The sequence below is a fragment of the Gopherus evgoodei genome, chromosome 4 (genome assembly GCF_007399415.2).
Source record: "Gopherus evgoodei ecotype Sinaloan lineage chromosome 4, rGopEvg1_v1.p, whole genome shotgun sequence".
NCBI classification, from domain to species: domain Eukaryota; kingdom Metazoa; phylum Chordata; order Testudines; family Testudinidae; genus Gopherus; species Gopherus evgoodei.
In genome coordinates this window covers 8,786,068-8,800,696 of record NC_044325.1, presented here as the reverse complement: position 1 = coordinate 8,800,696, position 14,629 = coordinate 8,786,068, and the positions used below count along the sequence as shown (strand labels likewise).

General features: G+C 49.4%; 1 protein-coding gene across 8 annotated transcripts in view; it reads right to left on the bottom strand.

Moving 5' to 3' along the window:
- Window positions 1–6,889: 6,889 nt before the first annotated feature.
- FRMD6 (FERM domain containing 6) overlaps window positions 6,890–14,629 on the bottom strand; it is a 75,956-nt gene continuing 68,216 nt past the window's right edge. For 7 of the 8 annotated variants that reach the window (XM_030562864.1, XM_030562865.1, XM_030562863.1 and 4 more), the window contains 2 exons: window positions 12,273–12,364; window positions 6,890–10,697 (listed from right to left, as the gene is read on the bottom strand). In XM_030562864.1, coding sequence (XP_030418724.1) covers window positions 10,425–10,697; window positions 12,273–12,364 — 365 coding nt within the window. In that variant the 3' untranslated portion in view covers window positions 6,890–10,424. The remainder of the gene's footprint in view (window positions 10,698–12,272; window positions 12,365–14,629) is intronic. The other variant, XM_030562870.1, reaches the window with a different exon arrangement.

The following is a 14,629-nucleotide window of genomic DNA, read 5'->3' as shown; positions in this document are numbered from 1 at the left end:
AGCGTGTGCGGCTGGTGGGAGGGGAGGACAGAAAAGGAAGGGCAGATGAGCTCTCTCAGGTATGGCCAGGTGAAACACCATGGCAAGCTTTGCCATTGGTTGGAGAATGAAGGGGGTGGACATGACAGAATCCCCCTGTCCTAGAGAGGTTCCCGCTTCCAGCATAGACTGCTGCACCAGGGCCTGCAAGTTGTCAGGCCAGGATGGGAAAAGAACATACCGGGGATGAGAAGCTGTGGCTGAAGCACCACTCCAGCTATTCTGTGCTGGCAAACAGCCCACGGCCAGCCTCTGCCAGGCACCTCAATATAGAGCAGCCCGGGAGCTGCTCTAAGCTGGGAAGTGTGTCATGGCTGCACAGGCCCTGACATTGGGAGGCACAAAGTTGGCTCCTTTCTTCTCCCTGCTCTTTTCCCGCCCCCAGTGCAGGAAAGGCGCAAGGAGAAGTGGCGCCCTGCAGCTGGCCCTGCCTCCTTGTGCGTGGGATGATGATTTAGAGCTATGGACTGTCTTATCAAAGGCAGGTTCACACTCCTTCCTCCCCAGTTTGGCTTTTGCATCTTCCACCTTTATTAGAACCTTGTGGTCAAGGGCACAAGGTGAGACTCAGCCAGAGTCCCTGGCGCCCAACCACACTTCGTGCTGACGTGCGCGAATGACAAAAATGATCTCAGGGAAGCGCTGCCCAGCAGCAGGTGCAACAAATCACAACAGACAGGAGTGCCTGGACTTTCAGCCCGGCTCTGAAATCCGAGCTCCCCCTAGCGGAGCAGCACATGGGGCCTGGGGTTTCCCAACACCACATGCACAGGAGAGAAGAGGTTAACGCTCACCAGCCTGGAGACCGGCTCTGCTAGCACAGCCCTGGCAGGCTCACCAGGAAAACAAGCCCAAGGGACTTTCCAGGGTGCAGAGGAGACAGCGATGCTGTTAAAGGGCCAGATGCTGTCCTCACTCCCACCTGTGGCCCCTGCTGGATCAAGTTACAGGGATGCCATCTTCTGGTTTGTGGTGCACGGAGGGAAAGGTCTCCCAGAGGCATTTTTGTTAACAGCCACACATCAGCACAACTCTCACACCAGGGCAAGGGCTCCTGGCCAAGTCTCGCCGGCTGCTGGCCACTTGCCTGTAGGAGAAGCTGCAAGAGCCAGACAGTAACGCTGGGGGCCAGATCCTCAGCGGATACCAATCAGCAGATCTCTCCTGCCTTCAGTGGAGCTTTGCTGCTTGACACCCGGGGAGGATCTGGCCCAAGAGGTACAAAACTGCCTTTGGTCCAAGTAACTGGAGAGCTGAATCCCCATGGAGCGGGCTGCTCTCCGTGTTCAGGGGAAAAACAAAGCCTGTAGAATAACAACCTCCCCCACCCCTTAGATCAAGTGCTGTTTAATCAGTTCAGATGTACTGTCCTCTCTCCACGCCGCCCCCGGACTGCATTTTCCCATCTCTCCGAACATGGCCTAGCCATGACCTTGGTTTTACTGCTCCTGTTTTTCTACATTCTCTCCTTTCTTAACCCATCTCTTCCTTCGCTCTCCCGAGCCCACGCGGTGGTTGTCCCAGCTGGCGTGTGACACAGCTCGTCTTTGCTACAGGACTTCGGCCTATTGATCACATAGATCATTCCCTTTAGAAACCAAGATAACTCCATGCTGAAGAGGGACAGCAGGACACTCACAGACCCGACTGTTGTTTAACCAGGAACTTAAAATTATTGACACAGCTGTAAGGATGAAAGTCAACACAGCCCACAGATGCAGGGGTCTGAGCTGGTCAGGGAGCTGGAGTGTTAGACTAAGTCCAGAGGAGAGGGATTAATGGACAGAGAGCATGTGAAGCAGTCAAAGGGAGCCCATCTCAATTCCCTTCTCTGCCACAGACTTCTGGGGTGACCTTGGGCAAGTCACTTAGTCTGCCTGTGATTCAGTGCCCCATCTGTGCAATGGGGTAAGAGCCCTGCCTGACCGGGGAGTTGTGAGGATAAATACAGTGAAGACTGAAGTGCTTTGGGATCGCCTGATGAAAAGAGCTAGTGGTATTATTATTGCTTGGTCTACCATCTGGTGCTGAAAATGCATCACCTCCATATATGCACCATACCTGTCCACACACACTGCTTCTCTAGAGCTGGCCCGTCGTGTGCATCGGCCAGGCAGTTCAATGGTACAATTCCTTCACTTGTTTTCCATTTCACACGGCTGCCCTGTTAAGGGCTGGCCAGTCACAGCCCCGCGAGTTACTGATATCATACGGACTCAGGGGCTCTCCCAGCCTGCGGCTCCTGCTGAGTCATAACTAGCATTGTCTGATTCGGACTCGTTGGACAGCTCTCTGTGGGCTCAGGATCCTCGTGGGGGATGGGCCAGGGAGTCCACAGAGCAGATGGCCGATGGCCTTTTCTTAGGGTTGCCAACTTTCTAATTGCTGAAAATGGAACATCCTTGCTCTGCCCCACCTCTGCTCACTCCTTCCCCCCCTCCCCTCCATCGCTCACCCACTCCCCGCTCTCCCAGGACTCACCTGCTTCCTGCAGACACAGGCTGGGAGGAGCCGAGGTGGAGCTGTGCAATTGGCTCAGAAAAGGAGCCTAGGTAGCAAACTCGCAGCCTTTAACACTCCCCTTCCCGCTCGCTCTCTTTCGATGTACAACTGGACAGAGCTTCTCAGCACTGATGCTGGATTGGTTGAAATGTCATTTATGTTCAGTCTGAAGGAACCTAACCCCCTCCTTGAACTCAGTCCCACAGGGGTCAGAGCAGATGATCAGAACGACTGAAGAAGGAATCTGTGAGCCAAAGGACATCTCTCCTCTAAGCAGCTCAATGTTACACAGATGGAACCACCAAAGGATTTTGTAGAATTCACAGATTTTAAGATCAGAAGAGACCTCCTCCCATGTACGACAGACTAGAGACTTTCACCCAGTTACCCTCTATGGAGCCCAAAACCTTGTGTTTGGTTAAAGTATCTCTTCCAGGAAGACATCCAAAGGATGGAGAACCCACCACTTCCCTTGGTAGCTTGTTCCCGTGGTTAAAAACATTTGGCCTTATTTTCAATTTGAACTTGTCTGGCTTTACCTTTCAGCGATTGGTCCTTGTTTTGCCTTTCTCTGCTAGATTACAGAACCCTTTACAGCCCAATATCTTCACAGATTCCAAGGTCAGAAGGGACCATTGGGATCATCTAATCCAGGGGTGGGCAAACTATGGCCCGTGGGCCACAACTGGCCTGCAGGACCCTCCTGCCCGGCCCCAAGCTCCTGCCCCGGGAGACTACTCCCAGCCCCTGCCCTACTGTTCCCCGGGTGCTCTGTGCTGTGCAGCAGCTGCAGTGTGGCCCAGCTCCAGCTGGGCTGCGCGGCTGTAGTGCCACCAGCCACCGGTGCTCCAGGCAGTGCGGTAAGGGGGCAGGGAGCAGGGGGGTTGGATAAAGGGCAGGAGAGTTTGGGGTGGTGGTCGGTGGGGAAACAAGGGGTTGAATTGGGGCAGGGGTCCCCAGGGGGCAGTCAGGGGCCAGAGAGAAGGGGTGGTTGGATGGGGCAGGGGTCTGCAGGGAGCTGTTAGGAATGAGAGAAGGGGCTGGTGGGGGTCCAGGGGCGGTCGGGGACAGGGGCGTGTGTGGATGGGGCAGGGGTCCCAGAGCGGCCGTCAGGGAATGGGGGGGTTGGATGGGGCAGGGATCCTGGGGGGCTGTTAGGAATGAGAGAAGGGGCTGGTGGGGGTCCAGGGGCGGTCGGGGACAGGGGCGTGTGTGGATGGGGCAGGGGTCCCAGAGCGGCTGTCAGGGAATGGGGGGGTTGGATGGGGCAGGGATCCTGGGGGGCTGTTAGCAATGAGAGAAGGGGCTGGTGGGGGTCCAGGGGCGGTCAGGGACAGGGGCGTGTGTGGATGGGGCAGGGGTCCCAGAGCGGCCGTCAGGGAATGGGGGGGTTGGATGGGGCAGGGATCCTGGGGGGCTGTTAGCAATGAGAGAAGGGGCTGGTGGGGGTCCAGGGGCATTCAGGGACAGGGGTGTGTGTGGATGGGACAGGGGTCCCAGAGCGGCCGTCAGGGAATGGGGGGGTTGGATGGGGCAGGGATCCTGGGGGGCTGTTAGGAATGAGAGAAGGGGCTGGTGGGGGTCCAGGGGCGGTCGGGGACAGGGGCGTGTGTGGATGGGGCAGGGGTCCCAGAGCGGCCGTCTGGGAATGGGGGGGTTGGATGGGGCAGGGATCCTGGGGGGCTGTTAGCAATGAGAGAAGGGGCTGGTGGGGGTCCAGGGGCGGTCAGGGACAGGGGCGTGTGTGGATGGGGCAGGGGTCCCAGAGCGGCCGTCAGGGAATGGGGGGGTTGGATGGGGCAGGGATCCTGGGGGGCTGTTAGCAATGAGAGAAGGGGCTGGTGGGGGTCCAGGGGCAGTCAGGGACAGGGGTGTGTGTGGATGGGACAGGGGTCCCAGAGCGGCCGTCAGGGAATGGGGGGGTTGGATGGGGCAGGGATCCTGGGGGGCTGTTAGCAATGAGAGAAGGGGCTGGTGGGGGTCCAGGGGCAGTCGGGGACAGGGGCGTGTGCGGATGGGGCAGGGGTCCCAGAGCGGCCGTCAGGGAATGGGGGGGTTGGATGGGGCAGGGATCCTGGGGGGCTGTTAGCAATGAGAGAAGGGGCTGGTGGGGGTCCAGGGGCAGTCAGGGACAGGGGTGTGTGTGGATGGGACAGGGGTCCCAGAGCGGCCGTCAGGGAATGGGGGGGTTGGATGGGGCAGGGATCCTGGGGGGCTGTTAGGAATGAGAGAAGGGGCTGGTGGGGGTCCAGGGGCAGTCGGGGACAGGGGCGTTTGTGGATGGGGCAGGGGTCCCAGAGTGGCTGTCAGGGAATGGGGGGGTTGGATGGGGCAGGGATCCTGTGGGGCTGTTAGGAATGAGAGAAGGGGCTGGTGGGGGTCCAGGGGCGGTCGGGGACAGGGGCGTGTGTGGATGGGGCAGGGGTCCCAGAGCGGCCGTCAGGGAATGGGGGGGTTGGATGGGGCAGGGATCCTGGGGGGCGGTTAGGAATGAGAGAAGGGGCTGGTGGGAGTCCAGGGGCGGTCGGGGACAGGGGCGTTTGTGGATGGGGCAGGGGTCCCAGAGCGGCCGTCAGGGAATGGGGGGGTTGGATGGGGCAGGGATCCTGGGGGGCTGTTAGGAATGAGAGAAGGGGCTGGTGGGGGTCCAGGGGTGGTCGGGGACAGGGGTGTGTGTGGATGGGGCAGGGGTCCCAGAGCGGCCGTCAGGGAATGGGGGGGTTGGATGGGGCAGGGATCCTGGGGGGCTGTTAGGAATGAGAGAAGGGGCTGGTGGGGGTCCAGGGGCGGTCGGGGACAGGGGCGTGTGTGGATGGGGCAGGGGTCCCAGAGCGGCCGTCAGGGAATGGGGGGGTTGGATGGGGCAGGGATCCTGGGGGGCTGTTAGCAATGAGAGAAGGGGCTGGTGGGGGTCCAGGGGTGGTCGGGGACAGGGGCGTGTGTGGATGGGGCAGGGGTCCCAGAGTGGCTGTCAGGGAATGGAGGGGGTTGGATGGGGCAGGGATCCTGGGGGGGGGAGATAGGAGGTGAGGGCTGGGCCACGACCCCTCCCCTAACCGGCCCTCCATACCATGTTACGAAACCCGATGCGGCCCTCAGACCAAAAAGTTTGCCTGCCCCTGCTCTAGTCTGACGTCCTGTATGACACCAGCTACAGAACTTTCTGGATACCCTGTAACCGGGTCTCCTCTCAGTCTTGTTTTTGATACGCGCACAGACATTGAGCTCTCTCACTCTCAGGCATTTTTCTGAGACTTCAGTTTTTGTGGCTGTCATCAACAGATAGCTAAGGGTTAATGTCTCTTTCACCTGGAAAGGGGTAACAAACAGTGACCTGCAACACCTGACCAGAGAACCAATCAGGAGACAAGATACTTTCAAATCTGGGTGGAGGGAAGTTTGGGTGTGGGTCCTTTGTTCTTGGGCTGTTCTCTCTCTGGGCTCTGAGTGACCACACGAATCTCCAGGCTCTCTAATCTTCTGTTTCCAATTTGTAAGTACAACGGTAGAAAGACACTACAGGCTTTTACATTGTCTTTCTGGATTTGCAAATGTGTAGTTTGCTGGAAATAGTTTAAATTGTATTTTTTCTGGATAAGGCTGTTTATCCATTTTCTATAAGCTAAAAGACCTTGTAACTTTTTACCATCTAAATTGCAGAGATAAACCTTTTACTTTTTTCTTTCTTTTTTATTAAAAGTTTTGCTTTTAAGACCCGTCTAATTTTTTTTTCTAGTTAAGGCTCAAAGGAACTGAGTCTGTATATACCAGGGAATTGGTGGGGAGAAGGGAGAGAGAGCAGGGAGGGAAAGGTAAGTTTCCTCTTTGTTTTAAATTCACGGAGCTTGAAACTGGATTGCCTCTGGGGGAAAGGTATAATTCCTCTCTATGTGGTGATTCAAGGAATTGAATCACGGTGATCTCCTAGTGTACCCAGGAGGGGAAAGATCTGGGAGGAGGTAAAGAGGGGAGAGGGAATGGTTTATTTCCCTTTGTTGTGAGACTCAAGGAATTTGGGTCTTGGGGTCCCCAGGGAAGGTTTGAGGAGACCAGAGTCTATCAGGCACTCTACCTAAGTCCTGATTGGTGGCAGCCTATCAGATCTAAGCTCGTAATTAAGCTTAGGAAAATTCATGCTAGTACCCATATTTTGGACGCTAAGGTTCAGATTTGGGAATTATACTATGACAGTGGCGCTTCTCTGCACCCTCTTCCGTTTTTCAACATCCTTTTAAAAACGTGGTCACCAGAACTGGATACAGGATCACCATATTGGCCTCGTCCATTCTCGCATGAAGGACAATTTCTCTGCAATCCTCTCACTGAAGAACTCACAAAGCTTCACCAATTAGTTCAATTTTTTTTATATTGTCAAGATTCATAGTAATGCAAACAACTGTCACTTTATTGTAATCTCTAACTGTGCCATGAAAGGCACATAACACACTTCAATGTAACAAAATAACTCCGCTTTGTTTTCACACGCACACTCCCTCTCTCATATGGTCCTGACAGGAAGATCCTTTCACAGAAAGGATTAGTTAGTTTGTGCATGCATATAGCTCATTACTGCAAACCTATTAATGTACATGTCAGAAGGCAACAGACACCAAATCCAGACATTGACCATCTTGGGATTTCAAACCGATGCAGAATAAATAACAATTTTATATCATACAGCTTTTTAGTACCAAGTGTAGAATACAAGATATTGCCTTTCAAACTGCCTGCACCCCGCCTTACAAAGAATGATTTGCAACAAATTATGAGTATTATGACAAAAGCAAGGACGCGTCTTGTTAGGGGTCAGTGCTGTCTATTCATGAAAGTCAATTGCTTGTGAATCCAAGAAGAACAACTTGAGCAAAACCACCACGTCTGTGACATCAAGTGAATGATTTTGGACTCTTTTTGGTTGGAGTATAAAGCAAAAGGCCCTGATCCTACAATTGGATCCATATCAGGAGACCCTCATAGAGGCCCATGAACAACTTTAGGGCTCTGCATGATTGCAAAAGGTCTGTCCTGTACAGACTGGACTGCAGGATCTGGACTGAAAGTAGCCTGCTTTCTCGACTGCATAAAGCATTATTTGCATACTTAACCCTTTAATTACATCCTTCCCCCTATATTTTAACAAAATAAATAACAAGAACAAATAGGGCTCATCTCATGCTGGGGTCTCTTCAATGATATGGGTGCTTTACACCATTCAGTTTGGCCAGGGTCATACCAACATGCAGCACATACCATTTCAAGGAAAACGGGTTTGCCAACAATGAACGCGTGAAGATGGGTAGGAGGGAAACCTTACATATTGCACACCACCACTGGGGAATAAACTGAGAGGAGCAGGTATTTCGTACAAACCTTCTGACCACAGAAACTTTGGCTTATCCAATCAGTTGGCAAGAAAAAAAATAAATCTGACCCCGTGAGTTCAGAATAAGTCCTCTTTTCTATTTCTGAGAGTTGAACTCTGATAACTGCAATGTGATATAGCTGTGTATATTATATATGTTGTATATACTCTGTGTGCGCGCGTATATATAGTGTATATCTCAAACACATCCATGTACATAGATCTGTGGTCATCCCCAGAGAAACAATCCTAGAACCTGAAAATTCTGCCTGTTCTGCAGGAGGGGATCATCTTTTGTGCAGGAACTCAACATGCCTCAGTAGAGAGGGAAGACACTCCAACGCCAGAAAGGTGGACTTCTAAAGGCTTGGAGACTTTGCCCACATCCGAGTTAGATCTAGCTTTGGCTTGTGCTGTTGTGGAAGGGAAAACCATTTCCAATGGATACGGATCCTCTCCATTGCTAGCAAGAGAGGCTAAGAGATGCTCAGCACTAGGGATGGTCTAGAGGATAGCGGTGCAGATCTAGCCCCGCAGCTAATCTGTGCATCTCCTATCATCTGCAGGAAGTGGTGGCCAGCAGTTGGAGGGTGGTCCTATTGCACAGCACACTGCAGTGAGGTGCTGGGTGCCACCGAATACTGCCCCCTATTGAGCCGCCTGCACGCGGCACTGCTCACTCTCCCTGCACTGGCTAGAGAGTACCATGGCAGCATTTGGCTATCTATCTTACACACAATGCAAACACTAATACATAATGGGAAAAATTCACTGGTATGTTCTGAATGCTTTTCCGCACTCTGGCAACATAAAGCCACCACAAACTAGGCAGCAGAGTGATGAAAAGTGGCCCGTTTTCTAGCCAAAAAATGTATCAGGCAGCAATGCTGTAGCAAATTTTGCAGTGTTCATTATTTGCTCTATAACACTGTCTCCCATATAGCAATAATACTGATTACGTTGCCCTGTACCGAAAATCTAAATTCCTTAATGTTAGCAAAAACACACCCGCATTTCTTATAAAAATATCACACTCCTTATTTATAAAATAACCTTTTGTTAAGAAAAGTTTCCAGTTAAAAATATGATATAATCAAAATATGGTAAACTATGGCTGTAAAATACTAAATCCCTAACTAAAAATATTCATTTTAAGAAAGGCATTGTGCTGTAAATATTAGTTGCTGTAATGCTTTGCCCCATATTTACTGATGGTAAAATATCATAATACCTGTTCATTTTAATTACATTAGGACACTCCAGCTTGAAAGTTGCACCTGCTGCATTTCTGATAGATCCTCTTCATCCTTTCATCAGAACTATTTAAATTGGAAAATATTTAATGATGCATGAAAAGCCTTATTTAAAATAACAAAACTACGTTAACTGAAAATAGTCATGCTAACAATGCAGTTGCATACATATTATTTGCAACCGGAAAGTACTTTTTCACCTTCCAGAATGTTAGAGTTTAGGAAAAAAACAAAAAATGATTGTCTATACATATTATTAAAGGAAGGAAGCATATTCTTTGTATAAAAAAGTATTTTAGAACAAAAATAAAAAGGGTCTATAAAGATCCAAACATATATAAACATATATATAATTTTATATATTTATATATGTATATTATATATATTTAAGGTACTTTGGTCAGCAAACATTATTGCTACATCATTATATATGATCTGTTATTTTTCATTAAAAAAAATAAAGAAGAAGGTTAGAAGTTTTCTAAGTTCCCACGTAACATCAATCTGATTTTTGTAAACTTTACAAAATGCTGAACAAAAACTCTGTTTGGAACTATATTCCAAAGGAAATTTTTTGAAGAACTGGGATCGCACACTATATCAACTGCAACTTAACGCACTATTTTCCAAGGTATCCTGAACATGCATAGAGTTTCTTGTCTAGTTATTGCTTAAATCTCATCTTCTTGATACTGGCATTTAGGATTATTTACATTTCTTTGGCTTGACAGAACACAACAAAGAAACTGAGGTTTTCTTTTTAGCATCTACAGAAGCTAAAGCGATGGCTATACAACAAGAGGCAGTAGCATCTTTAGGGGGAAAAAAACAAAACAAAAAAACCCCAAACCCGACTAGACTCAAGACAAACCCGACTAGACTTGAGAGCTTTCCTGAGGCAGGAAGAAGAAAGTCAGGATCATCTTTGATTAGGTTAAATAAAGAAATGATGTTGTGCTTCTCCAAACTGAAATAAGACAATCAGTGTTTTGCACAAACTACTTCCAAATAAGAGAGACTTTCTCTCTCCCTCTGACTGATTGACCTAGACAAGGCTCTGTCATGCCACACAATCTGTATCCCTACTGCTTGGGTACTGCTCAAAGTGCAATGGTAACTAAGGCCTTGATCTGTAGTAGCAAAGAGCAAGGTGTGCAGGGGGAGGGAAAAAAACCATATGGCACCAGACATTTCAAGGAAACACCAATAGATTTCAAGTCTTTCTAATAGTGCAGGTAGCCAGTCCTGCCACAGTAAAGCTGTGGAGCTTAAACAACGAACTCTGGAACTTCATCATGGGTCAGATCCAAAGAGAAGTATTTGCTCGTTCTTTTCACTGGGAAACTTTCTTGGATATTGATACACTGCTGAGCCAAGCAGCCGTTACAATAGAGACCATCTTCATCCAGTTCGTGGCCACAACCAAACGTGTAGCTCTGAGCAGTGTCCGCTAGCTGCAAGAAGTCTTTTTGGTAAAGCCGGATGTCATCCAGGCTTAAGCTGTGCCGGTCGGTGGAAGTCTTTGGTTTTCTGCAGACGGTCTGTACAAAAGAGAAGGTTGCAGGAAGAGCGTTAGCAGGAATCAGTCATGAATCTAAAAACCGTATCACTGGAGCACCTCATACGGCAGACAGACAGCACCATTATGCATTTGATGTTCTTTGCTCACCCTAACTGGAACTCTCACGTTACATACACGTTTGGAGATATGGAGAATATGACCAGGGACTGAGGGGGAGATTTTTAAAGGCAAAAATAGCATTTAGGCACCAAGTCAGCAAAATTCAGGGGTCAAATTCTGACCCTACTAAAAAGTCACTGGCAAAACCCTGACTGACTTCAGTAGGGTCAAGACCCACCATAGGTGTTTAGAAACAAGGTTTTGTTTGGACTCATGATAAAGATAGGGGCTAGCTGTCCCATTCAAATCCAGATGTGGGGCTGGATTTCAAATAACCCCTAGACCTGGGCTCTGGGCTTGGACCCATCTCTAGACAGTGATGACTTTCTCTGGTGCAGTCACTTGGGAGAGCAAACAAGTCAGATCCAGCATTGAGACTAAGGCCGGGGTGGCCGACCTGAGCCTGAGAAGGAGCCAGAATTTACCAATGCACATTGCCAAAGAGCCGCAGTAATACCTCAGCAGCCCCCCATCAGCTCCCCTCAGCCCACTCCCAGCGCCTCCCACCCTCTGGCAGCCCCACCAGTCAGTGCCTCCTCCTTCCTCTCCCCACCTCCTGATCAGCTGTTTCTGGCACAGGAGGCGGGGGGAGGGGGAGAGTGAGTGCAAGGCAGGCTCAGAGTAAGGGAGGGAAGGAGTGGAGTGGGGCAGAGCCTGTGGCTGAGCAGTGAACACCCCCTGGCACATTGGAAAATTGGCACCTGTAGCTCCAGCCCTGGAGTCGGTGCCTGTACAAAGAGCCGCATGTTTACTTCTGCAGAGCTGCATGCAGCTCCAGAGACCCAGGTTGGCCACCCCTGAGTTAAGGAGTGCCTATCCTGGAGTGGAAGGTGTAATTTCCAGCTCAAGCAGACATTCCTGTGTGCTCCTTCGAATTGTCTCTGCAGACAAGTGAAAGCAGGATATGGGTGATGCTGGGGTGCTAAGTGAAGCTGTTGGAGCCCATACTGCTGTATGTCTCTGGACAAAGGAAACTTTCCTGGGCATTGTAACACATCACCAGTCACCACCATTCGGGATCAAGATCAGCGAGGAGTCACCTCAGATGGGATGTGGGTTTGGTTTGGATAAAAAACTGGGATATAGGGCTGGTGTATTCCAATCTATGAAAGTCTCTGGGACCTTGAGATTTGATCTGCTGTTCCTGTAAGATTTCCAGCATTCCCTGTTTCTGATGGGGTGAGAAATGCAGCAGAAAAAGGCCCTCCCTGCTGTCTGCTTCCAAAAGGCCCAAGTTTGCAAAAAGGAAATATAATGTTTTTTCACCCCCAAAAGCTATAATTTACCCAAACTCAAAGAAATTCCACTTGAGTTTGGAGCAAGGTACTGGACGGTTCTTTTTTCCCCCCCCTCAGATTGGTTTGTCCATGTCTAATCAAGACACGTTGTTTGCTTTAGATCAAGCCGTACGTCTGAAGTCTCAATGCATGCATACCTGGGGCAACGAGTCGCTGCTTTGACCACGAAGTCTGACCACTGTTTCTGAAGAGCTGGATGTGGATGAGCTCACTTCCTTTACGATTAACCCTGAATTAGGAAACAAGGAAAGAAGCAGATCTAAATTCTGGAGTGATTTCAAGTCATCTTCTGGGTTGCCAGGATATGTAGCAGCCTGGTTAAGTCACCTTATGGAAGGCCACATTTAAAACTGCCCAGATGAAAATACTTGGTATCAACATTTTGTCACATCCATAGAGATCCTCTTTAGTTACTTGGGGCCCGATTCATAAATCAATCTAGAGAGAGTCTGCACTGGTGCCCCTTCAACACGTATGTTACACCAATGCAGCCTCCCTCAGGCAGACAGGATCAAATTCAGAGGTGCAATGTACATTAGATCCCTTTACATTAATCTTCGACGCCTCTGCTTACACGCAGGACGTCACTGTGTACACAGGTCCAAGCAATTGTGAGTTACACATTAAAGGGCCCTAAGACAATGCAAGAGGATGAGGTTTTCCCCGCCCCACTTTAACTTGTGTCTTTCTCCAGCTCCTCAGCAGATACGACTCCCATCAGCGGAGCAGAGAGGATTTCAGAAGCACATGGAGAAACTAAGTATAAAGAGTTCACCATACTCCCTGCCTCCGCATTTGGCTCCCCGAGTTGCTTCTCTAGCCACAGTCGAAAGCTGAGATGATTGAAACTGAGTCTGTATCTTTTAATAAACTCCTATGCAAAATGTAAACAAAGCCAATAGCTGATTATTCCCGAAGTAGGAAAATAATGGAATGAACCTCTAACTCTGGCACTATATTGATGCTCCAACAGAGCCCCAAGGCGAAGGGTTCCCCTGAGGTTGGTAGGGGCTTTGTCATGGACTTCAGCGAGGCCAGGACTCCTCCTATGGTTTATAGGTGGCCTGTGACTGAGGGAGAAAACTAGGATGACAATGCCAGGAGACTCCACAGAGTGTCACTGAGTTACACCTGCTCAGGCTCTGGCCCTGTATGTTTGTACGCTGATGGGCTAACGGTGTTCACGTTATAGTGCTGGAACTTCGAACTTCAGTCCACAGTTTTCTCACCTTAAGAATGCATCAGGTGTTATTGTCACCATTAGAGCTACCTAATCTTTAGCCGTTACAAACCCTCCCCTAAACTCCTGCGTCCGTGTGAAGCTGAAATGTCATTAGTCCTTAGGAACGGGAATTTCTCCTTTTCTAGGTGTGCCGTGAAAATCTGAAGTACAAATCCTGGTACGCCTGGGTCGAGGCCCCAGGGCACAGCGACAATTCACTGACACAGTCTCTCCAGAGGGCAGGGTGGCCTTCATCTGACAAAGTGCTGCTGAAAGAATGGCAAAGCTGACAGAGAAGTGCTGAAGCATTCCTGTCCTTTGAGTGCAGACAGGAAAGGGAAGCGAGATCAAGGAAAACAGACAGAATGTGCTAAAGCATCTTCATTTGGAGTGAAGGCCAACATGGCAAAACCACCATGCAGGTCAGTTTAACAGCGCCGTTTACACAAGAGAGGTTTTACTTTCTGTCTAGATGAAAGAAGAAAGGACACTATGTAAAGATCATTCGAACTGGTGCTAGTAATTCAGAAAGTAACTGAATTAGTTTTTAATCTCTCACAAACTAAGAGACTAAAGGGATATTTAAAAACAAATCACAATTTTGTCTGATGAGGTTTCACCTGTGATTGTTACAAGCCACACCTACAGTTGCTATAGCTACAAGAGACTAGAAAAAGAGATGATTTCTCCCTATTTTTTCCAGTTTGTGCCGTTAGCGGCCTTGTGCGTGGAGTCAGTTTCATCATTTCCCCTGGATAGTTAATCTCCTTTCAGATGTGGGCCTGTCACCCAGCAACAAAGGAGTGAAACCCCTATTTAATAAAAGGGGAATAGGATTGCAGAATGACAGCGAGTGTCAGATGCCCTCCAGGGCAGCTGCAGAGCTTGCATCTTCTTCCAACTTACTTCTGAAATGGTCTAGATTTCAAGTCGATGGAGTCCTTCAAAATGGGGCTGGATCACAGAAAAGCAAAATCCTTCAAACAAATAGCCTTTGGCACAACTGATTACATCACCTAAGAACCATTTTACAATGTAAATGGGTCAGATTTTCCATATCTCTGGACATGTGCATCTGCACAACTATTTGCGATTGCACCATGGTAAATTGCATGCTCATGTAGACAGGATCTGCATGCCATTACTGAAACTACACATGCAGTCGGGGAACTGTGCACGAAAAATTGCTGAGCAAGATATGACATGTTTTGTTCCTCAACTCTTGGACTCAAGAAAAACAATTGGGACTGCCTGTTGGGCCAAATTCTGCCT